The 24,892-nt window shown below is 44.0% G+C and overlaps 2 protein-coding genes across 3 annotated transcripts; both read right to left on the reverse strand.

Moving 5' to 3' along the window:
- Nucleotides 1–967: 967 nt before the first annotated feature.
- On the reverse strand, nt 968–11,901 carry LOC140649134 (pantetheine hydrolase VNN2-like). The gene is made up of 8 exons (XM_072855882.1): nt 11,771–11,901; nt 9,617–9,848; nt 9,383–9,513; nt 8,099–8,291; nt 7,207–7,498; nt 5,821–6,194; nt 5,483–5,653; nt 968–4,169 (listed from the first exon to the last, which is right to left on the reverse strand). The coding sequence occupies exons 2-8, from the start codon at nt 9,827–9,829 to the stop codon at nt 4,050–4,052; spliced, it is 1,494 nt and encodes a 497-aa protein (XP_072711983.1). The 5' UTR covers nt 9,830–9,848; nt 11,771–11,901; the 3' UTR covers nt 968–4,049.
- Nucleotides 11,902–13,574: 1,673 nt separating this feature from the next.
- On the reverse strand, nt 13,575–24,070 carry LOC140649135 (pantetheinase-like). Of its 2 annotated transcripts, none has more exons than XM_072855884.1 (8): nt 23,889–24,070; nt 21,841–22,115; nt 21,607–21,737; nt 19,600–19,792; nt 17,834–18,125; nt 16,279–16,652; nt 14,344–14,514; nt 13,575–14,084 (listed from the first exon to the last, which is right to left on the reverse strand). In XM_072855884.1, exons 2-8 carry the CDS (start codon nt 22,051–22,053, stop codon nt 13,956–13,958), a joined length of 1,503 nt encoding a protein of 500 aa, XP_072711985.1. In that variant the 5' UTR covers nt 22,054–22,115; nt 23,889–24,070; the 3' UTR covers nt 13,575–13,955. The 2 variants fall into 2 exon arrangements, with proteins under 2 accessions (XP_072711985.1, XP_072711984.1); XM_072855883.1 differs by having other exon boundaries at nt 21,841–22,082; nt 23,889–24,069.
- Nucleotides 24,071–24,892: the final 822 nt, after the last annotated feature.

The raw sequence follows: 24,892 nt of genomic DNA on the forward strand, positions 1-24,892 counted from the left end.
CTCCTGTTCTTTCAGAAACTCAAATTCTGTCCCCTAAGGAAAATGTAGGAGAGGCTCTTTTTTTATTTCATAAAGATGAGCTAACATTCTCTTTTCTAACTCCCACCTAGCAGGTAGGAAAGTAAGTGCATAGATGGTTTACTTTGCGTGAATTCAGGAGAAACTGTTCTAGGTGAATGTGATTTGTGCATTGGTCATTCATTACCTCTCTGCTTCTGTATTCTGAATGTTTCTGTAATTTGCAAAATTTGAAATTGGCCTTTATTACAAAACCTCACATTTCCTAAAACTGAACTTAATCTAGTCACTGTGACCACCAAGTACATCAGCTGAAGATCTGGTTGGTTTTTTGCACTCCTTCCAGGGAACCCTTACCCAAAAGCAGGGTTCATCGTTCTTGCGCACTAAAATGATGGAGCTGTTCTGAGACTGCTGCAACAGTCCATGTAACTTCAACCTCTGCCTGATTGAATTCTTGCTTTATCATCAGAAATGGGAAAGGGATTAATAAACTTCTCAGTGGTCCATTGTATGGCACCCTCGTTACCCTCTCAGGGAGAGGAAAGCTGTGCAGCAAATATTGAAAACTACAGGTCAGCCATTCTTCACATTTAGTTTTAGTGTCATTTTCAAAGAATCCTGGACTTCTGCATTCCTAATGGATGAGGTTCGAGAGCCCTTTCCTGATATCCTGTAAGCTACTTAAGCAGCAATATCAATTGTATTCTACCCATTTCCAACTCTGACAGCCTAAGACAGTCAGCTCTGCACGTATCTGGGAAGTACTCCATACTCCAGAAATGCCAGCAAGCAATATGTGAGAGATTTTTATGTTTGTGTGAGCCAGCACAGGCAGGATGCAGGAACAACCACAAAACCATGGGAGAAATGCAAAGAGTAAATTTATTTTCGTTACCTCGCCAACCGGGGGATCCCCGAAGCAGCACCCGGGCAGAGGCACACAAGCGGGGACACAGGCACCACGGGGCTCGGTCCATGCTAGAGGATCGCCGAACCTACTGTTTTCACCTGTTTATCAGGGATTCGCGCAGGCGTAGTTTACCACCATGCTTTGATCTTTCCCACAGCAGGGCAGGAATCTCAAGCATGTTCGATAGGGTGCCTCTAAGTCTATCACAGGCCTATATTATCTAAACACAGATGTTCTACTTGTCAAGGACACAAGACTAAACAACAATTGGCATGATATATGTGTTTTTTGACACCTCATCTGCAAGTCACTTGAGCGTGTGTACAATCTTCCTCGCCAATCTTCTGTTATTTTCCCACAATGTTCAATTATCACAGCCTGAATAGCAACAAGGAAGCAGAACGTGGCATAAAATCTACCCTTGAATAAAAGAAAAATATTCCTTTAAAATTTAGTTATCTCCCCAGGGGCCCAATTACATTAACATTAATGAACTCTCTGACTCCACTGCTACAGATACTTTTGGAAAGTTTAACTGATGGGAGAAAGATAAACCTGGTAATAATAAACTGAATGTCTACAATTCTGTTCAATCCAGGCCTCCCGACCGTATTCCTCATCAGTTTCAGGAAGATTTTTATAAATTCCACATCCATTTGGAGTACATGAAATACTCGGGATTTAGAGTACCAGCAACCTGCCAAGAATTTGCATGTTTCGAGAGTGACGCAGATGTAGCTGTGAGGCATTTCTCTCTAAAATGTCCCCAGATTCTTCTTTTTTGTGGATTAGCATGTAAAGCTATTGATGCCAACCTGTGAAACAAGATTTTAATCAAATGATTTGGCTGCGGCAACAAAAACAAGAGTTAAATTGTGTTCACGTGCCACTCCAGTAGCGGTTCCTCTTTTTTTTTTCCCTTTTCTACATGAGCAATCCTAGGCCAGGTGACAAAAGCATATTTCTCCTGAAGGGCAGCCAGGAGGGATGGAGGTGAGCAGCGGGGCGCGTGGCAGGAGGTGCGGCGCTGGCCCCACACCCGAGCTTGCGGCCCTTGCTGCAGGCGCCCGTGAGGGCAGCGGCCTTCCCCGCAGCGGGGATCCCTCTCTCTTCCAGCCCTACCCCGCCGGAGCCAAGGCCTGAGCTGTCTCCAGGAGTGACCAAGACTAGAACAGAAAGGTATCAGAGGTACCTCCTCTGGGGTAGGGAGGGAAAAAGCAGGGTTCAGGGGCAGCAGAGAGAATTACGTTTTCAAGTTAAAAACCAGCTTAGCATCTTTTTCAGTACTGGAGTTTACACGTCAGGGTAGCTCTTGCCTTTCTCAGCGTTTCCTTGAGCTCTCCCAGGGCGGACGGCTGATGGATGGGGAAGGACCACGGTGTGGAGCTCTCCCAGGGCGAAGCTCCCGGCTGCCCTGCTGCAGACGCTTGCCACCGTGTGTGCCTGACTGTGCTGACCCCAGCGCAAACCAACGGACCTGCGTGGTCAACAGGATGACACTGCAGGCCTTCATAGCCAGCATGCTCAGTCTCGTTTGCCCTTCCCAAACTGTTGCCCATTATGGACAAGACAAGGGGCTCCTGGAGTGTACCAGACTGGCTCAGGGACCGGGGTCAGCTCCCACCCTTCAGCGTGGCCGTCTGTGTCTTGAAATTCTGGACCCAACAGTCATGTGGGATTAGTACTGCCACAGGTCGGTCATAATCTCTCTTGACCAAAACCTCCTCTGTTTGATGAAAGACTAGTCTGGGTTACAACCACAAGTCAGGTGAGAAAAGGGTGAGGTGGACAAGGCACCAGCAAGAACAACCTCGAGGCCCTGCCTGTCTTGAATAACTGCTCCCAGGCAGTACAGTCCCTCCCCTGAGTACGAGCTCAGCTGTTTTATTTCCAGGATGAAACAAGTCCTGGAAGGAGCCTCCAAAGTTGTGTGCTGAGAAGCAGCAACACATGGGAAAACAGAAATCATGTGATTTCAACAACTTCTGGATAACATATGTAGGTGTGCATGGGGTGGGAAGCCACAAAGTGTTTCTTATGTGCCACATTTAGGGCAGCTCAGTGCTAAGTGTGGTGCAGGCTGTAAGCCAGTGATGTGAAGGGCAGTAGATGCAAAAGACTACGGGATAAGCACTGAGACAGGGACCACTCCAAGGCATATGTGGTGCGAATGAAGCCTGTTTGGTGCAGAACATGATAGACAGAAATCAGGCCCAGGACTGCCAAGTTTTACATGTCATTGCTAGAAGTCCCAAATAGTGCCCATTTCTCACACGACATGATAAAATGTGTTTCAGGTACTAAAACATTGCCTATTTCCTATGTTCTCACAGTTTTGAAGACATTTTCCAAATACCCAGGAGAATGTGTTGGCATACTATGTTTACGTGGTAAGTCTGATCTGAAATGCATTGGACCCAGCACGAGTCTGCCGTGCACAAAGCGGTGCAAGCTCAGAGGGACTACAGAACTGAAGATGCTTTGCAGAGCTCAGCCAGACTCAGCACCTGTGTGGGTTGTGGAGGACTACTTTCTCTCTCTAAGGCTACACCTAAGATCGTTTCAAATCTGGTTTTCTCTTAATTGTACAGTCCCTTGGTCAGAATGGGGCCAAGGCCCACTGAGCATTAGGGAGGCCCTATTGATTGGTGTGTAAGGCTGACAAACATGGACACTTAGTGCTTATACAGTCTAAAAAACAGGAAGGGGCAAAAGGAACAAAAAGGCTTGCTTGGCAAAGATGTGTTCTGCAACAAATTGGCAAACTTCACATTTCATACATTTCAGTATCAGTCTCTTTCCTAGTGTTATCCTGGCAATCTACATGATATCTTTGGGAAAACAATCATTTCTAATTAAAGATTACACATGACAGAGCATTCATACTAAAAAACAGTTGCACCAGCTAAAGCACTATTAAAAAAATATACCACTGATATAGGTACACAACAGAGTGATCACATTGCTTTCTTCTAAATAAACTCAACTGCTGGGGCTGCTGAGCAAGACTGCAGAAGAGGAATGATACAGGGTAACTGCCACGGCTCATGAGGCGGTGGATCACTGGAGGGAATTCCCCTCCTGTCCATGGTGACTGTGTAACAGCTAAGGAGTTATGTTATGGGGAGGTTCGCAGAGGATGCGGCAGGTCCTTTTCATAAAGCCTTCCAAAAAGCGTCGCTGTTAGGAGCGGTTTCGATGTGCCATGCTTACTTTTCAAATGTCCATCATGTAGCACCTAGTTGAAAAGAGAAAGAATTATACTAATAGTCCACTAACAGAGTTGCAATATTGCATGGTACAGAAAGGATGGGCCTTAGAGGTTGAATATTTTGATGCAGCACTTTTAAAAGACAATTGTGAGAGTGAAAGAAACCAGAATTTGCTCTGGCTCTGCCATAGCCTTTGGACACTTCCTTGGACCTGAAGGTCTCTAAAACTTCCTCCAGCTCCATCTTTGGAAAAAAGCGATCATTTTCTCCACCTCATAAGAAGGTGAGAGTGAGAATAACTGATTAGTTAGGTTCTCATTAGTTACTCATACATGGCGATGAAGGTTATATACGTATCTAGGACAGTAATTTCAAATCTATTTTGATTTGTAGACCCCAAAACAATGAAACAATTTCCAGATGTAAGTAGAGAATTTTAGGTTACTTGCCATATGTTGCTTTTTCATAGTTACTTTTTACAGATCAGTTTGAAATCATTGTTGTTCATAGACTGTGAACACCTGCAACTTTTTAAGAGCCTCTGTGACAAACAGTAAGCATGTATTTGTTAAGAAAATGTAAAATACTTTTTTAAATTAGACCATGATCATATTTTAGCATACCAATAAATCCTTTGATGTGTATATTTTTACAGAACTCCCATTCAAAACAAATATGCAGGATAAGCAATGCTTTTCCATTCTCTACCTTGTAAAAAAATCACCCTTCTTTCCCCTAAAACTCTTCAAGTCTTTTTCACTGTCTTCATTGTCTCTTGTAAGCTATTAAATGCCTCTTCCAAATTAATTAAGATTTCATCTAGCCTGTTATAGAAATGTAATCTAAGGTTTATAAATGAAAACATCTTTTGGAAAAATATATGATGAAGTTTCATATTAAAAAAATAAACCCTACAAAACCCTCAAAAATCCCTTTTAACGTTTTTAACTGCATAGGATCTCTGCTCTTATGCACGATACTCATTAGTATTTTTTCTTGCTTGGACAATTTCTCACAGTATTTGATTTCTTTGTCTCCTAAAATGCCCATCAGCAGAAACCTGTAGAAAATAGCTCCTTGAAAGCTGCCATTTATAGATTTGGGACCTGAAGTGGGAAGCCATATTTGCTAAAGAAAACACTGAAGAGATCCTCAGCCTTAGCATTTATACGTTCTTATCAGTAACGATGAATTCAATCCATCCATTTAAATGTCTTCTTGAGTTACAGTCCGCAGAACCAAAGAAACTGGTTCTTGGATGGGACTTTGCTGCCATATCAGTTTCCAGCACCATGGCCTGGAAAACCTAGCATGACACAGCTCCAGGGTGTCCCATTACCTCGAACTCCCCGGGGGCCAGCTGCACCCCGCTGTACAAGACTTCTGGAAAGACGTAGTTAGTGCCAAAGGTGCCGCTGAGGGAGAACATCTCAAACTTGGTCTGCGCAGTCTCCACCGGCTGCCCGCAGGTGTTCAGGTCTGTGCTCTTGCACTTGAGCAGCGTGCATATCTGCAGGGAGGAGGGTACAGAAAGGCAAAATACCGCTAAGCTTTCAACAGTCAAGAGCTGGATTTGTTTGTAAGAAAAGTTCTCACAATACAGGAAAAGACAAGTGTTTTCGGATGGTTGGGATGTAGGCATATACAACCCACACTCACCCCTACAAACCCAATTACCTGCCAATGGTATTTTATGAGAGAACCGTGAAGCCCGTCAAATGCACCCAGGACATAAACTTCATCTTCGCTCTTGTTTGCCATCCGATAGATCAAATGACAGCAGAGGTCTCCTTGGCAAACCGTATAATTTCCAGCTTTGCGCCTGAGTTCACTGAAAGTGAATATATCCCGCCGGACAGCTCCCAAAAAAGTGTCTTTTTCGACTGGAAATTTCCTGATGCTTGTGGCAAAGGAGCTCCAGTTGACAGCGGGGGGGTAAGTGGGAGAAAGACGGGGGCGCGCGCTCAGCTCTGCTAGCAGCAGACATCCCTCCTCAGTCTCACTGTCGTAGTGGTAGGCGGCAGGTCCCTCCGGCGTGAACAGCCCACTGCCTGCCAAGGACACCCACCAGCCCTCCGTCAGCCGGCACCCCAGAGCACAGCCTGGCAGGGGGGCCAGCCACCCCCCGTGCCACACCGGCAGGCTTTTTCCGTGATGCTATTTTCAGTCAACATATTATGGAGAATTTTGGAAGAATTTTGAAGCGCAGAACCACTAAAATACCCCTCACAGTATAAAAACATGACCTAAACTTCACAGGTTAAACATGACCTTCACAAGTTTTGTGCTTCGCTGGATCTTGAATCTGAGCTTTAAATGGCAATTTGACACATGACCATCCCTTTTTTTTTAAGACCTTCGGTTAATTTAAACATAAATCAGACCTCTAAGAGTGGCATATTTGCCAAAGAAGGAAACGATGGGGGTAATTATGTTTCACAGAAGGAAACCCAGGGCAGTGGTCTAAACTCAGCTCAGTCTATTTAGGGCAGGCAAAAACATTCCTTTGTGGCTTTGGCTTCGGCTTCAGGTGAGAGTTACAGATGCAGCTACAGCAATGTTTTCTCAGTTTACAGAAAAGAAATTGGCAGTAAATATCTATTCAGATCAAACCGAAACATAAATACCTCTAATTCTTCACCAGCCACAAAAACCTGAAAATATTTTATTCAATATACAACAAAAATCCTCCTTTTGGTTTTAGGTTATTAAGTTCTGTTTAAAAATTTTTTTCTCCATTTAACTGTTGACTAACTTTTAAACAAAAAATGCTGCTCCTAAACGAGAGGCTGAAAATTTAAGTGAAAATTTGTGCTACTTTTCAAATAAAATTTCACTTCTATATTATCAAAATTTCATGTCATGCAGTTTCTAATTTTACCTCTCCCAGAACATTCAACATTCCCTTGCCTGAAGCTGTTTACTACATTCAATACAACAACAAGAATATTTTTATTCTGATTGAAACACTGTTTTCCAAACTTCACTATTTGTAAAACATTTTTGCCCGCTTCTGAATGCAGTACTCTGAAGACAATTTCCCTTTTCCCAAATGCAACTCACCTGTCATTGCCAAGCTGATTTTGTGAGTATTTGCTGAAAGCAAATTCACACCCATGCCCATAGCCCAGGCAGAGTGAAACTCCACCGCGGTCAGAAACGGCAGGACGTTCATCCAAGCCGTCGGGAAGAGCACAGTGTCCACCTGCAACTCGCGCACCAGGACCACGGCAGGCTCCCAGAAAAGGATGTCGAAGCACGTGAAAATGCCAAACTTCCCAAAGGGGGTCTCAAAGGTGACGGCTTCTGGCTCTTTAGGGTAATTAAACTGAGTTTCTCTTCTAAAGAGGTTGTACTGCAGGTGAAGAAAATGGCATATTAGAAATTAAAAATAAGGCAAGATTATGAACAGCTACTGTTGCGTCTGAGCTAGGCATTAAGACAAAGCTGGAGGTTGAGATACCTGAGCTGGCCAGCACAGTGGGTTTGCATCCATCCAGCTGACCCTCTCCCCCTGCAAAGCAGGGTGGCTGCGCCCCAGCTGCCTCCTGGAAGCAATGCCCAGCCAATATTAACTGCTAAGCCCTGCCAAGACATCACCTGCAAAAGCACTATCTGGCTTGGCTAAAACTGCGCCAAGGACCAGCTAACATTTACTGAATAAGGAAAACGCTGTCACTGCTTCTTTCTCATTTAGAATCATAAATGTAGCCCTTAGCTGTTTGGTATCCGGCACGCGCTCTGAAGCTGGGGTGCTCCTGGGAATAACGCCAGATCAATCAAGCACTTGCCTGCTTTTCTTTCTGGCCATAAGATCCTTGCATCGGATCATCCTGGATTGGTTGTCGCTCTACAATTATGTGAAATTGTTGTATAAACCATCTGAAATTGGTGCCAGAGAGATGAAAAGTATACTGATAATCAATTACAGGGTGATGCTGAAGTGCCTCTTTACCTTGTGGTAACGAGCCACCAGTTTCCCCTCCGGGTCAAAGACGACATCGGTGTTGTACTGATAGCGACCATCGCTGGGGCAGCTGGGATCGCTGGAGTTACACGGCTTCTTGTCCCCCATGTTTGCAACCACGTAGATGGAGTTATTCCTGGCCATGCAGCTGAGTCGTTCCTGCACTGGTGCTGGAGCAAATCTAATGCATTTTTGGTGAAAGAAAAAAAAAACACAAAAAATTTTACAAGTTTAAGTTCAGATGTGGAAGAAATGCATTCAAAATTACTGTTCCACTAACTGCCTATCACCAGGTGAAGAAAAAGGGATAGATCAAATCATAGTTTCTGTTCATTTTCTTCTCTGTTCATAGCATCATTTTAAATTGCCAGTCTCTTTTAGCTTTAAAAAATGGTCTCCCTGTGTTCTTCTTTCCTGTACCTTTAACAAAGTTATTTTCTGTGTGGATATAATTCCCACCTAATGCACATACAAAGATATGGACAGCTTCAGAAAATAGGAGAGACTAAATCAATAGACAAATATAAACTTAAAGTAACTTAAAAATAAATTTTCAGGCAGACCTAAATCTTGATTTAAAAGACCATTTTAACCTTTTTTAAGACTCTTCACTCTGTTTAAGGCAGCTGCCCATAAGCTTTTACTAAAAAGTGCCACAGCATTTACAGAGCTGAGGACTTCTGAAATCTTACTTCATAAAGCCTCAGAACAGAAGAATACAAAAGCTTAGCTTAGACACAAACCTGGTCCTCTTGGTGTCCCCTGCTGACACACATTCAGAGCAGCCCTGTGTAACACAGCAGACTGTGCAAGCTGTTGGATTTCTAAAAGGCACTTCTTTCAGATCTAGAGAAATATTTCCTGCAATTTGATTTAGAAATCACCCAGCCACATGAGCTGAGGATTGAATCACCTTGTCTAATCTATGCTTCCAACATGATAATAAACTAGCTTATACTTACAGAAGTTTTTCACAACTTATCTGAAGTGAGAAAGTTTTACATGTTTTAAAAACAATTTTGCCTAAAATTTCCTCATTTTCCTCCTTTTGCAATTTTTAAAAATGAGACTGTCTCAATGCTTTTTACCTTGCATATCCCCATTACAATTTAATTAAGAGTTCTTTTTGATGCATCTCGTTTCTACAGTAATTGGGATTTTTAATAGATTAAAATTATTTTAAAAAACAGGTTTTAGGCATTTGCTGGGACCAGCTCATGACTCCATGAGACACTAGTTTGAAACCATGTAAATTACTGCAGAAGAAATCACCTTGTGGGGTCGGTGCAGGGAATCCAGTTCACTGCCGGATCAGGGATATCCTCCAGGTAGGGGTAGATGGTTTCTCTTGTGAAAAGCCAGCCGTAAATGCCATCTTCAGGAGTCACAATGATGTGGGCGCCCTGACACAACAGGTTCCATTAAGAATTCACCCATCAACAGATAACCAGGAGGGTCAGCAGGAGCAGAAAACGCTAATAACAATACTCATGATACACCCAGTACCTGCTGGGCAGCTTCCTTGATGGCCCCTTCCAAGACATCCATGTTTTTGTTCATCAGGGCCAAAGCATCGTCGGGAGAAACGGGCTTGTCAGTGGCATCTGGCAGGATGACGGCATGCTCGTAGACGGCTGCAATGAAGGTGTTGGAGGCAAGGGCCTGAAGGACTGCGAGTGCAAACACCGCAGCGTGCAGGAGAGGCTGGGAAGGGAGCATAGCTGGTGCCTTGCAGCTGCTGGATCAGGCATGAGGAATATAAACCGGATAGAAAGAGGAGGAGCAAAGACTAATAAGTTTGCTTTGGAAATAATCTTCTATTGAGTAATCTGAGAAGGTACAATGTAGTTCTGCCAACAATCTGGACATTTATTTATAGAAGGAAGTCAGAGAAACATTTCTAGAAATTGGATCTTGTTTTCAGTTTGAAATGCTGTAAATAAAGTATGAACAAAAGGCTAGGAGAGCATGTCAGAAGCCATGCTGATCTACAAGGGTCTCCATGGAAGGTGCACTCACACAGTCCATTCGTACATCCCTCTCCAGGCTTCCAAACCCATCTCAGGGTGAGTCCACACTCTCACGGTTAGGGCACGCTACTCTATATAACCTTACTGCACGTGGCTGCCAGCGGTTGAAAATTCAGCCATGGCTGAAGGCAGACCACCTGCGTGAAGTACAGCCCTCATGCTTCAGAGTGTAGCTGATTCATCTACACTTATGAGACACATGGTCCTACCATGCCTCTTGCCTTTGGCCAACGGCTTATTATAGTTGTAGCAGGTGCCCTGAGAGTGTCCTCCCTCCTGGGTCCATACTGCAATATAAACTAACTGTGCTGATCTCCCTGCCTAGAGCTAACATACTCGCTTGTTTTGTGAGAAAGAATTAAACAACACAGATTTTTTTTTCCTATTTTTGTTACGAAAGGCATTTTTTGCACAATAAGCAATTTGAAATTACTCATACAAAGCAGTTTTCTTCTCATGGAAAGCAATTTTTGCATAGTATTTTGGAAACAGAATATTACTACTATAGTTTCAGGTGCTTCATAAAAAACCTTTGTTAGAACCTGCAGTATGTCTGTGAGGGTAAAGGCACATAAGCTGGCTAATCATTGACCACTGGGCAAGAAAGCAAGGAAAATATTCTTCCTGACTATATCTTCCTCTTCACTATGTAGTTTCACCCAGAAGTCTTATTTTTGTCCATCAGTATTAAGGCCTCCTCAGGAGAAACCGGCACTTCAGTGTCCTCCGACAAGACCATGTTGTGCTCGTAGACAGCTGCGACGTAGCTGTCCAGGGCACAGGCCTCCAGAGCAGACAGCACCAAAAGCACAGCAGAGGCACGAGCTTTAGGAAGCCCCATGTCTGGAGTCTGGAAGTCGCCCAAGAGGACAGGGGCAAGCAAAGCCAGGGGGCTTTAAAAGGGAAAGCCTTGCACAAAACCTGGGAATTCCCCAGAGCGGCAGAAAGCCGACACCAGGAAATGCAATCGCCCTGCTCGGAAATTCTCACAACATCAAAGATAAGTGAGCCATCAATGTTGAGCAATTCTGCCTTACACCACCCAGAGAAGTCACAGAGAAGTCACCACTGTGCTGCAGCTGAAGAAATGCCATCGGCTGCCAGATCTGCGAATGATCCAGGCGTGGCATTGCTGTAGCAATGCAGCTCAAGGCAAACCCAGGTTACAGCAGGAAAACAAGCCAGTGTTTGGGAAATCTCAGCAAAGAGCAGCACGGACACATTCCTGCCCAAACTCAAGGGCGCGGGGTGCAGGCAGGGCTGCAGGAGGCAGGCGGCCGGCCCCGAGCTCGGTGCTGCTGCACGGGCACTACCTGTGCCACCCTGACTCAGCACAGCACCGGCTCAGAGTTGAGGGGCCTTTGGGGGCTGCTCCACATCGCAGGGGGGCTGCCAGTCAGGCTGTTTGCCTGAGCAAACCCATCAGCACATCGCTCAGTAACTGAGCTGTGAAGATCTCTGGTCCCCAAAGGTGTCTGTTGGAAGAGTATCATGAATAGGAGCCACAATTTCTAAATTTTGCCTATTGCAACCTGCTTTCTTACATCTACAGATCACTCCAGCAGAAATCTTGAAGCTAAAGCTGCCCATGCACAAAAATCACTTGTATCTGGTTGCCCAAGTTTCTTACCTTCTTCGGTTCTCACTTAGCTGTCCGGTAATGAAATGCTTTTTTGCTGCACTTCCCTGGAAGAAGTGTTTGTTGTTATCAGTGGTTACATGCAGCCTTGTCTCTACAAAGACTGAGTCGGTATGCGGATGTGTGGGTAGACTTACATAGGATTACTTTCTGTATGCTTGACTCACTTCATACAATAACACATTTCACAATGATAAATGTTATGCAATCTTTGTAGCAAAAAAATTTAGTGCTATGATGACTTACGCCAGTGTTCTATAGGAAAATATTCAACATACAAATATACCTAACCAAACCACAATGGCCTTGAACCAAATCCTGAATTCAAGATAGTCACCAGATTCAGGGCTGGGATCAGATTCGGGGCTACTGGCACACACATTCCCTTAGCCAGAGGATTGGTATCAGCAGCAAACAGACCTGAAGGAGCTGCCTCTCAGCTCCTGGACCAGCCACGCGTTCCCGCTGAATCCCTTCTCCGTTGCAAGATGAGACCTTTTTGCATGCCATAGCCTCCCTTAAATCCAGATCCTTTCCTCAGGAGAGAGTTGCGGTATCACCCAACAGGTTCCTGGGGGACAAGTACAGTGTCTGCACTGAGTTTGTACCCATGGGAAGACAATGACATGGGATAATCCCTTGCCAGACTGGGATCAGTCTGTGGTCAGACAGTAACTGAGTCCAACAGTGAACAAGGTTTTAAGAGAGCGTGGCTCTAGCAGCACTGATGTTGAGCTTCCATGAGTCAGAGTACGGGGGCTTTTGATAAACATGTCATTATCTTAGACATGACACTATATTATGTCACATGCGAATATCTATTTACATTTGAAACAGAAAAGGTCATAAGGTGCACAGCAGTTATAATCAGTCCTGGAGTTTGGATAGTATTTGCGCTCCCAACTTCTCACCAGCTCCATAACAGAAGTACATGGGACTGAGGACCTTGAGAGCACCATGCTGAGACCAGAAATGGTGCCAGGGTGTGGGAAAGGAAGGAGAAATTAGACTAATAAGGATCTCTGACCACTCTTAAAGACACAGCCACAGAACATGCACATCTTTATACACTGGTACACTGAAGGAATGTCACTAGGGTCCAGCAGCTGCAACAAAGCACAGGTCGCTGGGGGAGAAGAGGAAGCAAAGATGTGAACAGTGCCTTCTCACCAGCAGCATCCGGTCTTAAGTAGAAGTCTAGCCCCCCTAATCCATACAGTAAATGAATTTGCAGGGAAGCACCACCCAGCGTTATCACGAAGGAGCAAAGGACAAAGCTTATTTCACATATGTTGGTGTTATACGGCCAGAAAGAAATAAAGAAGACGGGAGGGAGGAGCTGCTGTATGATACCAGGTCACTCAGTGACCTCTTTACTGGGTGAAAACAGTTCCAGCATTGCACAGCATCCACTGCAGCCAGAAGGTGCTGACAAGCTGTTGTTCAGAACTGGCAAGCAGAATATTTTGAGGTTTCAATTCCAAGCTTTGGCGCCACAGAGATTTCAAAGAAATGATGATTCATGTTGAGTTCTGACCAAGAAGTGGTCGCAGGTTTTGTTTCAGAGTTGGCTCTTTGATTGGAGTTCTTGCTCAGGCTCCATGATGCACCGTTCTGTGCTGCCATGTGCCACACAATGTGCACCAATGGCATAAAGGCAATAAAACCAAAGCAAAACAAATAGGAAAAAAATGTGTAAGTGAAGTAGAAGAGCAGACTTGCATAGGTCAGCATAAGTAGTTGTATATCAGAGACAAAGCATTATTGAGCTTTTTATATAGAGCTGCCACGAATCACATCTTTCACTGTTTTATTTACCGGCCTCATAATAATCTGCAATTATAAAATATGCAATGCTATTTTAATAAGAATGTATCCTCTGGCCCACAATACAGATTTTCTGAGGGCTAGAAAAATAAAAATCCAGAAAACAGAGAGAGAAACACAACTGCTATTTTGCACTAATAAAAGATTAGTAAGCTCATGATATAGAAATAGATACATCTCAATAAATTGTAGCAATAAAATAATATTGCTGCATTATTACTAAAAAAGCATATTGATAAGAAGTTTGTGCAACTGGAAGTAAGACACATAATTGGGATTGTTGTAGCAGAGAATGCTGTAACTCATTTGGACAGGAGATTAATAGCGTACAGCTTCAGTTATGGTAACATCATGGGAAGGCTGGTGGTTGTGGGTCTGGTTTCAGGTGATCCTTTTCATACCACCGTCCAAAAAGCGTCACAGTGACGACTGGTTTTGTTGGTCTTGTCTTACTTATCAAACGCCCATCATTCAATACCTGATTGAAAAAGGTAAGAGAAGGACATAATTAGAGGAGTACCCATATGAACATGCTAAGAGCTGAGAAAGATGTGACAAAACAGGAAGAAGGTACGTCAGACCGTATCTCTTACTGAAACTAGTGAGTTCATTAAAAGGTATTTAATAGATCTGATTATTCACTATGAGCAAGGTGACTCTGGCTGTTTTGAGACAGTTTATTCCATTACTACCCTGCAGAGAACCTAGCATGACACAGCTCCAGGGTGTCTCATTACCTCGAACTCCCCGGGGGCCAGCTGCACCCCGCTGTACAAGACTTCTGGAAAGACGTAGTTAGTGCCAAAGGTGCCGCTGAGGGAGAACATCTCAAACTTGGTCTGCGCAGTCTCCACCGGCTGCCCGCAGGTGTTCAGGTCTGTGCTCTTGCACTTGAGCAGTGTGCATATCTGCGGGGAGGAGAAAACAACAACCTATTTAGCAAGATGGAAACACTCTGGTAGGAAAGCCTTGTGTCATCAAAACTAGTGTGTCTCAGAGCAGGTGACCATCACAGGATCTCTTTCATAACCTTTAAGCAACTCCTTTTTTTTCGTTGTAGCTTATTTTTCAACCCTTGATCTGACTGGGGGTATTCCAGAGCTGCACTGCCTTAGTAGTTAGAAATAACCTTAGTTTCTGACCTAAGTGCTGCCAGAGCACCTTATTTAATCCCTGAAGGTGAATCCTGTCACTTCCACTAATTCTTCCAATTGCCAGTTCTCTCATTTGAAGATTCCTTTCTCACATGTCTTAGTAAGACAAGTTTGTGAATGGAAATTTTAGGCAAATGAAACAAAGTTCTCCTCATGGGTACCTTGTGCAACTATACACACAGGTCCTCTTACTGGTATTTGTACATGTTGCTAATGAGAATTCATTAGGTGGTCTGGTAGTGCATGGGAAATCTGAATTTTATGTTCTCCATCCAACTCCTGGTGAATATATGTCAAGGTGATGAAGTCAGCACCCTCTGTTATGGTTTTGTGTTAGCAGTTGCAGCACATAGAGGAAAGTAGGAATGGCAATGTTTTGTCCTTAAAGTTAATTCTCCATGTTACAACTCATAAACATTTATGGACACCATGAAGAAATATGAAATAGGGCTAGCACTCCTGTGAAGGTTCAAAGGATGGTGGCTGGTTTTGCTGACAGGTGATGGAGGAGTTTGTCTATTTGTGTCAGATATTGGTGGATAGAAGAAGTGCATTTGCAAATATCAGAAGTATTATTCATCAGCAAATATGGTTCCCTTTGAAATGCAAATAAGCAAAAATAAAGAATCTAATTCTCTCAGTACGTTCTGTGGAAATGAAAAAAATGCTGAGGGGAAAAAGGAAGAGTAGAATTTCCTGTCTTCTCTAGAAAATTCAGTACTGGTAGAGACCATGTGGCAGCTTCCACAGTCACTGAAATTAATTTTCCAAGTGAGCTCACCAAGAACTGAATTTATTCAAGCTACCTTCTTAAATGTATTAGGTGAGCTGTTTGCTGGCTAAGACCTCCCCCGGTATCCTGGAGTCTGTACCAGCTGATATACAAAGGCCATGTTGACAGACAGAAGTAAGTAATGAAAAAAACAATAATCTACTGGCACAATAACTTATTTATGAAGGCAAAGAAGGTTTTCTAATATGGCTTTAAGCAAATTCAACCAGCATGTAACGCACCGTCTTCCCAGACATTTGACTAAAAGAGAGGAAGAGTGGACATTTCCAATAAAAGTCATATGCCGTTTCGGTAAACTTCATTGCTATGACTTGAGTAATGACAAAAAATTAACATCTCTGTGACTCTAAATTATCAGAACGTCTCATAAAGATAGATATGATCAACTGTTTTTTTAACAGCAACTGTTTGATGAAGATTACAGAGGAGATGCAGAACACTTACTGCAGATAGTCACAAAAGAGGACCTAAATTTAGCCCATATTGCACAGCTAAAAAAATAGTGAATGCACTCTGGGAACTTAAAAGAGGTTTAGAGACCCCTCTGCTGCATTTGTTGGATTTAAAGGTAAGCAGACATCTTAGCAACTGCTTCCCATTGCTAACAAATAGGACACCAGGACTCCAGCATAAAAGAAAGTAATTGTCTTTGCCCCCCGAGCTGAAGGTTTCTCCCTGTAAAGAAGCTTCCTAAAATAAGTACTCCCTGTCCAAAGAATCATTACCTGCAGATAGTATTGTCCTTCAACAACATGAAGCCCATCGAAAGCACCTAGCACATAAACTTCATCTTCTCGTTTCCCTGCCATCTTGTAGCTCAAGTGACAGCAGAGGTCCTTCTGGCCAACAGTGACATTCCCCTCAGGCTTAGTGAGCTCAGTGAAAGTGAACCAGTCATGGAAGATGAGTCCTCTGAAATCATGGTCATTCGGTGAGAATCTTCCGACACTCGAAGCATATGAGCTCCAGTTGACAGCAGGCGGGGAGGCAGGAGAAAGGCGAGGGTGTGAATCTAGTTCAGCAATGAGGAGGCGACCATCCTCAGTTTTCATATGGTAGTAGTATGTTCTGGCTCTGTCTGGTGCATAAATACCACTCCCTGAGGAAAGTGCAATAGTCAGTCCAAAAATAATACAAAATTTCATATTATCCTTTAATTGTCCCTACTGCTAGCTTATCCACTATTTTATAAATATTACAGAAATTTCAGTCTCACCAAAGGTGACCATTAGCAACTCAGTACACAGAACTCATGCTTTGGCAAAGAATAGCATTTTTTTCCCTGGGTGAGGTGTGCTCAGTGTAGGCAAAGGCAGAGGATGTTATGTTATGGTTGTATTTATGGCCTCCCCAGTTCTCTTTTCTCCTGTACGCAACAGAGTTGCTTGAGAATTCCTTTGTTCGTGGCTAATTGATGTAAAAGGACCATCTACTGATTGACACCGTCCAAAACACAACACAGGCAAGTATCACAGGCCCGACCTGGTGAACACAGAAGGAAATAGCAGCTGTCTAGCCCCATTTACACTGGCTGAGGACTCCTCCCCACATGGGGAATTCACCACTGATCAGTGCCAAGCAACAGAGGGAAATCAAAGAAGATCTGTCATACCCATCACTGCCGAAGAGCCACATAAAATGGACAACCAGCAGTAGCCTGTTAGGCACTTCAAATGAGAAGCTCCAAGCCAAAACTGTGGTTTCATAGCTCAGTGAAGATACTAGTCTAGCTGAAATATACTATCCCATAAGCTAAGCTCTAGAAAATCAGTGCTACGCTCTTAAAAGAAAATGCAGACTTCTTAGCAGTGTTACTGCAACAGGTCTGAAAATTTGTTTTTAACACTTTTCCACAACTGTGTTAAATACAGCTACAAATAAGTCTTTCATTTGGCCAGAATAAACAGAGCCATGCATTGGGTTTACAACTATATTTATCGTTTGGCATTCAATTACAGACTTACAGGTGGAGAGCAAAAGAACCTAAGTTTCAGAAGCTTCTACTCAGATAGAAGGGACAGTAACTTACTACTTATTTAGAGGCATTAAAAGAAAGAAAGGAAAATCCTAAGAAGCCAGGGAGAAGAAAAGAAAACACCACAAGTTTTGCTGTGCTTTGTATGGCATCAGTAGGGACAGGGGTTGTCAGGTTTAAAACTTGGTGACTAGACTCTTCACCTTCCAAGTAAATATATTATATTCTTCTGCAAAATCACCTTGCAGAACAGGGCATAAGATTCATGGCTATAAAGATTTTTCAGACAGAGTGAGCATTAATACCTGTCATAGATATGCTGGTATAGTGTGTATTGGCAGCTAGGAAGTTGACACCCATGCCCATAGCCCAGGCAGAGTGAAACTCCACCGCGGTCAGAAACGGCAGGACGTTCATCCAAGCCGTCGGGAAGAGCACAGTGTCCACCTGCAGCTCGCGCACCAGGACCACGGCAGGCTCCCAGAAAAGGATGTCGAAGCACGTGAAAATGCCAAACTTCCCAAAGGGGGTCTCAAAGGTGACGGCTTCTGGCTCTTTAGGGTAATTAAACTGAGTTTCTGACATAAAGAGATTATACTGTAGGGGAAGGAAAAAAGAGAAACAGGTTAAAGGCACTTACTGCAATATCCTGGAGTCATTCCCTGAAACTGTTCAAAATGACTAGAGAAGTTTTTTGACCTCTGTTTGAAGCCTTTATGTGTAGGAAGTCAGGCTAAAATTGTATGATCACCATAGTGCCCAAAAGGTGGATATGGGGAGACACATATTGCCCCGGCATCTAGCTAGGAAAGCAACCGGCTATCTGCAGGTCTGTTGGTGTCAGACACCTGCAACTCCCATAAAAATAATCTCTCCACTCTCCCCACCTAGTTTATAATTCCGGTGACCTGAAAGACACACAGAAGAGAAATAATAATGGAAGAGGAGCGTGGAGGATCTGGCACCAAGAGATAGGATTGGTGGCCTTGGTGTGGAGACCCACAGAAGGACCGGAAGCACACAGAACCAGAAGGAAGAGCAAGACAGTACAGGGAGACTGCAGAGTGGACAAGAAAACAAAGGCAGTGGTGATGGGGGAAAGGCAGATGATCTCAGCCAGCAGAAAAATCCAAGTCTGCGACATTCTCAGCTTTCCAACATTTTCCTTCTTCCTTTGCATTCACGTTTACTAAAAGAGTCCTTTAATCTCCAGGTGGCCTGGACAATAAACATGTGCCACCGAGCCAGAAAAGAGGTTCAAGTTTACTGAATTTGTAACTCAGTGCTTGCGTTGTGCCAGGCTGGCACACGGGGAACCAGACTTGCATTATCAGTGTCCCCCTCACCCAGTTTGCTCACAAAGAAATATCTTGGCATCGTCTCTAAAGAACCAGGTGTAATACTGGGCCCAAAGTGCACTAAATAAACAACTGACTTCAGCCGAGCCACATTGGCATGATATCTGGCACACAACCCTCAAAAAACTTTGATGAACCTTGCAGGTAGGCACATAAAACTGAAAGAGGATACTTTCATTAGGTGCAAATGTTTCAATGCCCTCATCTCTTTTTACACCCGGCTTAGGTCCATGGTTTTGTCCAGATAATTCCTGTTATGCAAAAACTGTGCTGAAACATCATCAGAAAAAAAAAATTATAGGAAAGGGCCTGTCTTCTTTAAATCAGACTACTCATCTAAGACAAGATGCAGATGAACATTTAAAATCCTGGAATGTGAAGGGGTAGTCTGGTGAAAACCTGGCACTGCAAACTAAAGCTGCTTAAGCAGCAGGATTTCCAGTAATAGGGAGTTAACAAACTGAGGAACTCAACCAAAACCATATGCCACTAAACTGGACCCACACAATCATTTTTCATTCTAGTCTGTTTTGAGAAACATGACAGCAAATGCAAATTTGGAGTCAAGACTTCACAGTAAGAGAGAGATTCTTTTAAATTATAAACAGAAACAAAAATCTGCCATGGGAAGATGACTGGCATTTAATTCTCGTGCCATGGAGATGTTTTGGAAGTAGTGGAAAAACAGCTCCTGACTTCCAAGGCCACTTTACCTTGTGGTAACGAGCCACCAGTTTCCCCTCCGGGTCAAAGACGACATCGGTGTTGTACTGATAGCGACCATCGCTGGGGCAGCCGGGATCGCTGGAGTTACACGGCTTCTTGTCCCCCATGTTTGCAACCACATAGATGGAGTTATTCCTGGCCATGCAGCTGAGTCGCTCCTGCACTGGAGCAGGAGAAAATCTAATGCATTTTAGAAAAAAAGACTAGTAAAATCTGTGATGTCAGTGGTGTCCATCACCAGAGTGCTGAGGGCATGCTGGCAGCACCTCCAATCCTGCAGTCATGGCAGGGCATGCGTATACACAGGGTGGCTGCAGCACTCCCTCAGGTTGATTCCCGCACCTTGGGGCAGGTCCTGGAGCCCTCCCATCGGCATCTGGAGGGACATGCCATCCTTGGGCTGCCTGCCAGCACCCCTCGGCACCCAGAACATGCTCTGCAGCAAGCAGATAATCCTAGGGCTGGGAAAGGGCAGGAGAGGAATTGCTGGGCAGAGGAAGAGACTAACTTGGTGTCACACAGGAGAGTATCTTAGCATCTGGCATAGCAGCACTGGAGGACTGTAGCTCTGAGCCCTCAACACACCAAGCAGAGTTGAGCTGTGGAATAGTGCATCTGATGTGGTCAAGGCAATTCATGTCCTCCCATGGACGGGAGCACACAGTCTTCTTGCCATGGCACGAACAGCAGTGGGATATTCCTTTCAAGATGTGACAGGCCATGTGCCATAAACTGGCAGCACCTCTGAAGCACCAGTACCAGGCCAGAAAGAGAGCAGACATCCCCCTCTGTAAAGTGGTGGTGCATATGGCTTTGCAAGGTGTGCATTGGGCCATACAGGACCATCATGCAAGATACATATATAGCACCAAGGAATAGGGCATGCCAGGCCGTTATGGCAGGCATTATATTCCCACAAGGCACTACTGAAAACCCTGATTTAGGAGAGTGAAGAGACACACAGATCACCTTCACAAAAACTAACTGCGTGAAGAACTGGAATAAAGACATGCTTAGACACGCTGCTACCCCACACCCCACATTCACTGAAAGACTCTGTATATTTTAGCTACTTATGTCTCAGTAAAAAGTTGCACATCCTGCACTTCTCCCCATTGTGAATCTTACTCTCAGGACTGTTGAGGCATTACATCCTCACAGATGTAATATTATGGTCTTAGCACCTCACCATTGAGCAGGTGCAGAAAGCAGTGGTGAAAAAGGCAGACGACAGCTGTAGTTCCATGGCTGAGCACTTATTTCATGCTGTATGGATCTGAAGTCCAGCACTCAGCTATAGGTTATCATGTCCCTGCTGGAACATGACATTTGAATGACAGATCATGCTGTACAGCACAGAGACTCTAGCAATTTGGACTTTATCTTAACTGTGAAAAACTAAGATTTAAACTTTCTGGGTTTGTATCACTCAGAGATTTGGACTTGGACTACTGAACTCATCACCTCTGTTATTAGCTGCTCAGAAACTATTTCTTGGCTGTCCACAAAAATGGTATATGTGCTTTTATGCGTGCTATATTTTGTACAAATGAACATAGCATTTGTAAAAAACCAAACAAACCAACAAAGCAAATAAAAACTAGTGTTAAGAATTTCAATGATTCTATTCAGAATAGTGTGCAAATACTGAAAGCAGAATGAGAAGCAGTATATTCTGGCATCAAACCTTTTCCAAATGCAAAAAACCCCCCAAGTTTCCTCTGCATTTAGCAACCCAAATTCTGTATATTGTTTGAATTTCTCTCTGAAGTGTCTAATTCAAAAAACTTTTTTTTTTTTTAACAGGGTTCCCTAGTCAATTAGTCATGGACATGCTATAGATTTTATCATGTAACTTACCTTCACATGCAACTTTAATTGAAACTTAGCCTCATGACAAAAGCATTAACAGTTATTAGGCATTTATTGGGAGCAGCTCATGACTCCATGAGACACTAGTTTGAAGCCATGTAAATTACTGCAGAAGAAATCACCTTGTGGGGTCGGTGCAGGGAATCCAGTTCACTGCCGGATCAGGGATATCCTCCAGGTAGGGGTAGATGGTTTCTCTTGTGAAAAGCCAGCCGTAAATGCCATCTTCAGGAGTCACAATGATGTGGGCGCCCTGACACAACAGGTTCCATTAAGAATTCACCCATCAACAGATAACCAGGAGGGTCAGCAGGAGCAGAAAACGCTAATAACAATACTCATGATACACCCAGTACCTGCTGGGCAGCTTCCTTGATGGCCCCTTCCAAGACATCCATGTTTTTGTTCATCAGGGCCAAAGCATCGTCGGGAGAAACGGGCTTGTCAGTGGCATCTGGCAGGATGATGGCATGCTCGTAGACGGCTGCAATGAAGGTGTTGGAGGCAAGGGCCTGAAGGACTGTGAGTGCAAACACCGCAGCGTGCAGGAGAGGCTGGGAAGGGAGCATGGCTGGTGCCTTCCAGCTCCTAGAATGCTCTGAGTCACGGACAAACGGTGCAAAAAGCACATATGTAGAAAAGAAAAGGGGGGCAAAGTTTAACTTTAAAGGAGGGATTAAGTGCTGGTCTGTTAAAGCATTACCTTGGAATCAAGTGTCACTGGTGACACATGGGAAAGTATTACAGTACACAGTAAGGATGTCGCAACTCAACGAGACTAAAAAACCCGGCAATGCCAAGAGTAACTCTGCCAGTAGAAAAATAAGTTATTAAACACATGGCTAGAAAGAACGGTCCAATTTTTGTTTTTATACTTTCTTCTGTCATTGATTGCAATAGATGTTTGCTATCTATGTTGGCTCAACTCTGATACCCGCATGAAAGGTGGATGTGTCACCCCTGGAGCTAGTCTTCTGTGAAGTCTGAGTGGCAAACTTGAGGGATTTAAAAACTGTTTGCTTTATTCTAGTGTCTTCATATTCCCCAGTTCCTGTGATACCTGCCATTAGGTGCAGCTTGCTTCCCAGAGTTTCTTTAGACCAAATTCATTACATAGCATCTCACTGTACTTAGATGTAATACACTTAACATGCCAGCAACAGAACTGTCCCTTGCATTTATCCCAGTGGCTCTCCCAGTCGCTTCTGTTTAGCTGTACATCATTTTCCAACAGCCTTCCACCAAAAAATTTGCATCTGGAGGGAATGCTTTCCTCTGAAATCAGGCAGGTAAGCCACCAGCCAGGCCATTAATCGAGTACCCCATTGCCTGGCTGCCACTTGCCTGAAGCAGAAGGGCAGGCTAGTTCACCAGGCACAGTGGCATGCCTGCCCCCCTGCTCATCCTTCCTGTCCCCAGGAACTTGCTGTGTATTGAGAGACCTTCATTTTTAATCTTTTACTCTAATTCAGTTCAAATGCATTTTTTTCTATGACATTTTCCATTTTTTGACTTTCTAGTAGTTGCAGTATTCTCATTTGGAAAAGGTTTTCTGAATAGTGGGAAGCAGAACAGGCTGCCTGCCTTCAGCTACAGCAGACTGTCATTGTGGAGCTGTCTCAGAAAAGACAAAAATGTGGGTGAATGCAAGCACCAGAGAGTTCCCTGTAAGAGTAGCACTGACCGAGGGTTTCAACCATTAGGAACATTGATTTGCACCTGGTAATGTTCACCTCTTAAGTACTTGTCTACATACATTGCTAGGTACAGCATGCTCATTCAGGAGCCTTAAATAGGAGCCTTTAAAAGGCTGCAATAGAGATTTCAGTGATAACTGAAGCTTGGAAGCCTTTTTCCTCCCCTGTTTTTCTTATCAAATGAAATATGCGTTGAGTCATGTTAACCACAATCAGACGTAAGTCTGAAGGAGGAAGCAGTAAACGCTCCCTTGTTCAGCAACAGCTAGGACAACAGTCAGCCCAGAAGGGTGACTACCCTGGCAGAGCTGAGCAGAAAAAGTGACAAGTTTAGGGGCCTGGCGCTGCCCCGCGCAGTTCAAGTCACACTGCCAGGACAGGGGGGTTTCTGTGGTACGGTGGGGTGGAGGCATCCCTGTCTGCCCCTGTACCAGCAGGCACCACCACCTACTGCCTGCAGAGCTGGGCGCTCACCCAGGAGCGAGGAACTAACTCCAGTTAAACAAACAAACCCCCCTGAATAAAATTTAACGAAACTACAGCTGTCCAGGCTATACACGGCTGTAGGCAATGCAAGAGGATATTTATCCTAGAGCTCCCTCTACTTTTCACGCCTCCATCCTCCCAGTCCACTCCCCTCACCCCTCTACTGCATTCTCCCCCATCTCTGCTACTGCCTGAGGACGGCGGTTATCCGACTGACTTACTTTTGTGAAACAGGATGCGATTTGATGCTAAATCAGCTTAGCTGTAGAGATAGTCCATCTTCAGATTGTGGTCCTGCTCCTTTTCTTGTGCTAAGAGAGACTGCGTGGAAGACTACTGCTTATTCGATGGGTTAATCTTGCTCTGGAGAAGCCTGTGTGAAGGGTCACACCCAAACCATGCAATCACTGCAAAGCAGCGAGGACATGCGGGCAGGGGTGAGGAAATCAGAAGCCACTCATTTTTACCAACAGCACATAGTTACGTTGCTTAGCTGTAACAGGACACCATGTCCTAGGGCACAGATAGAAATGTAGAGAAACAGTACTTCTCCACAAACAAGTAGAGTGTTTTCCATTACTTCTATTATATGAATTGTAGAGGGTTACGATTTAATACATCTAGAGACTAAAATCTTGGTTTTGCAACATTCACTTTGTTCAAAAATAATGTATTTTACATCCTGCAGGTCTATTTTTCATGACGTTGGTCAGATTAAATGTGAACAGTGTTTTTATTTCCATACAGCCCTGTAGAACAAACAACAGAACAGTACGGAGAAATCTTACCCACATCACCCAAAGTAATCCAGTCCACTTGCTTAGAAGGTACAATCTGCAGAGCCTGCACCCACACACCTGCCAGTGCGTTCAATCTGTTCAAGCTGTTCGCCAGCCTTTCCCAACACCTGCCTGCACAGTCCTGGCTCTCCCTCGTACCAGCATGAGCAACCATTTCACAGGAAGATAGATAGGCACCTGCAAAATTGCTCATTTTGAGAATTTTTGATACGGACCCACCTGACTGCTTGAAAAGGGTAACACAGTTATCAATAGTTTTGTGGAAAGGAAATTTTCCACACCCTAAAACTGTGGCCAGAAAGATTCAAGTAGACTCCTCCAACTGTAAGTTAGGGCGTGGCATGATAACTCATTACAGTGTACTCAGCTGAATAACTGTTTTTGAAGCAATGGTGTTTGCAGGCTTGTTTTCTTTTTCAAAGTAA

The sequence above is a fragment of the Ciconia boyciana genome, chromosome 3 (assembly GCF_034638445.1).
Source record: "Ciconia boyciana chromosome 3, ASM3463844v1, whole genome shotgun sequence".
Classification (NCBI taxonomy): Eukaryota; Metazoa; Chordata; class Aves; order Ciconiiformes; family Ciconiidae; genus Ciconia; species Ciconia boyciana.

Coding starts and splice junctions, on each gene's coding strand:
- LOC140649134 (XM_072855882.1), bottom strand. CDS start 9,829: ATGCTCCCTTCCCAGCCTCTCCTGCACGCTGCGGTGTTTGCACTCGCA. Junction 5,654..5,820: donor TCATAAAATACCATTGGCAG/GTAATTGGGTTT, acceptor TCCTCCCTGCAG/ATATGCACGCTGCTCAAGTG. Junction 4,170..5,482: donor TGGCCCCCGGGGAGTTCGAG/GTAATGGGACAC, acceptor CTTTTCAACTAG/GTGCTACATGATGGACATTT.
- LOC140649135 (XM_072855884.1), bottom strand. CDS start 22,053: ATGCTCCCTTCCCAGCCTCTCCTGCACGCTGCGGTGTTTGCACTCACA. Junction 18,126..19,599: donor TGGTGGCTCGTTACCACAAG/GTAAAGTGGCCT, acceptor CTTCCCCTACAG/TATAATCTCTTTATGTCAGA. Junction 14,515..16,278: donor AAGGACAATACTATCTGCAG/GTAATGATTCTT, acceptor TCCTCCCCGCAG/ATATGCACACTGCTCAAGTG.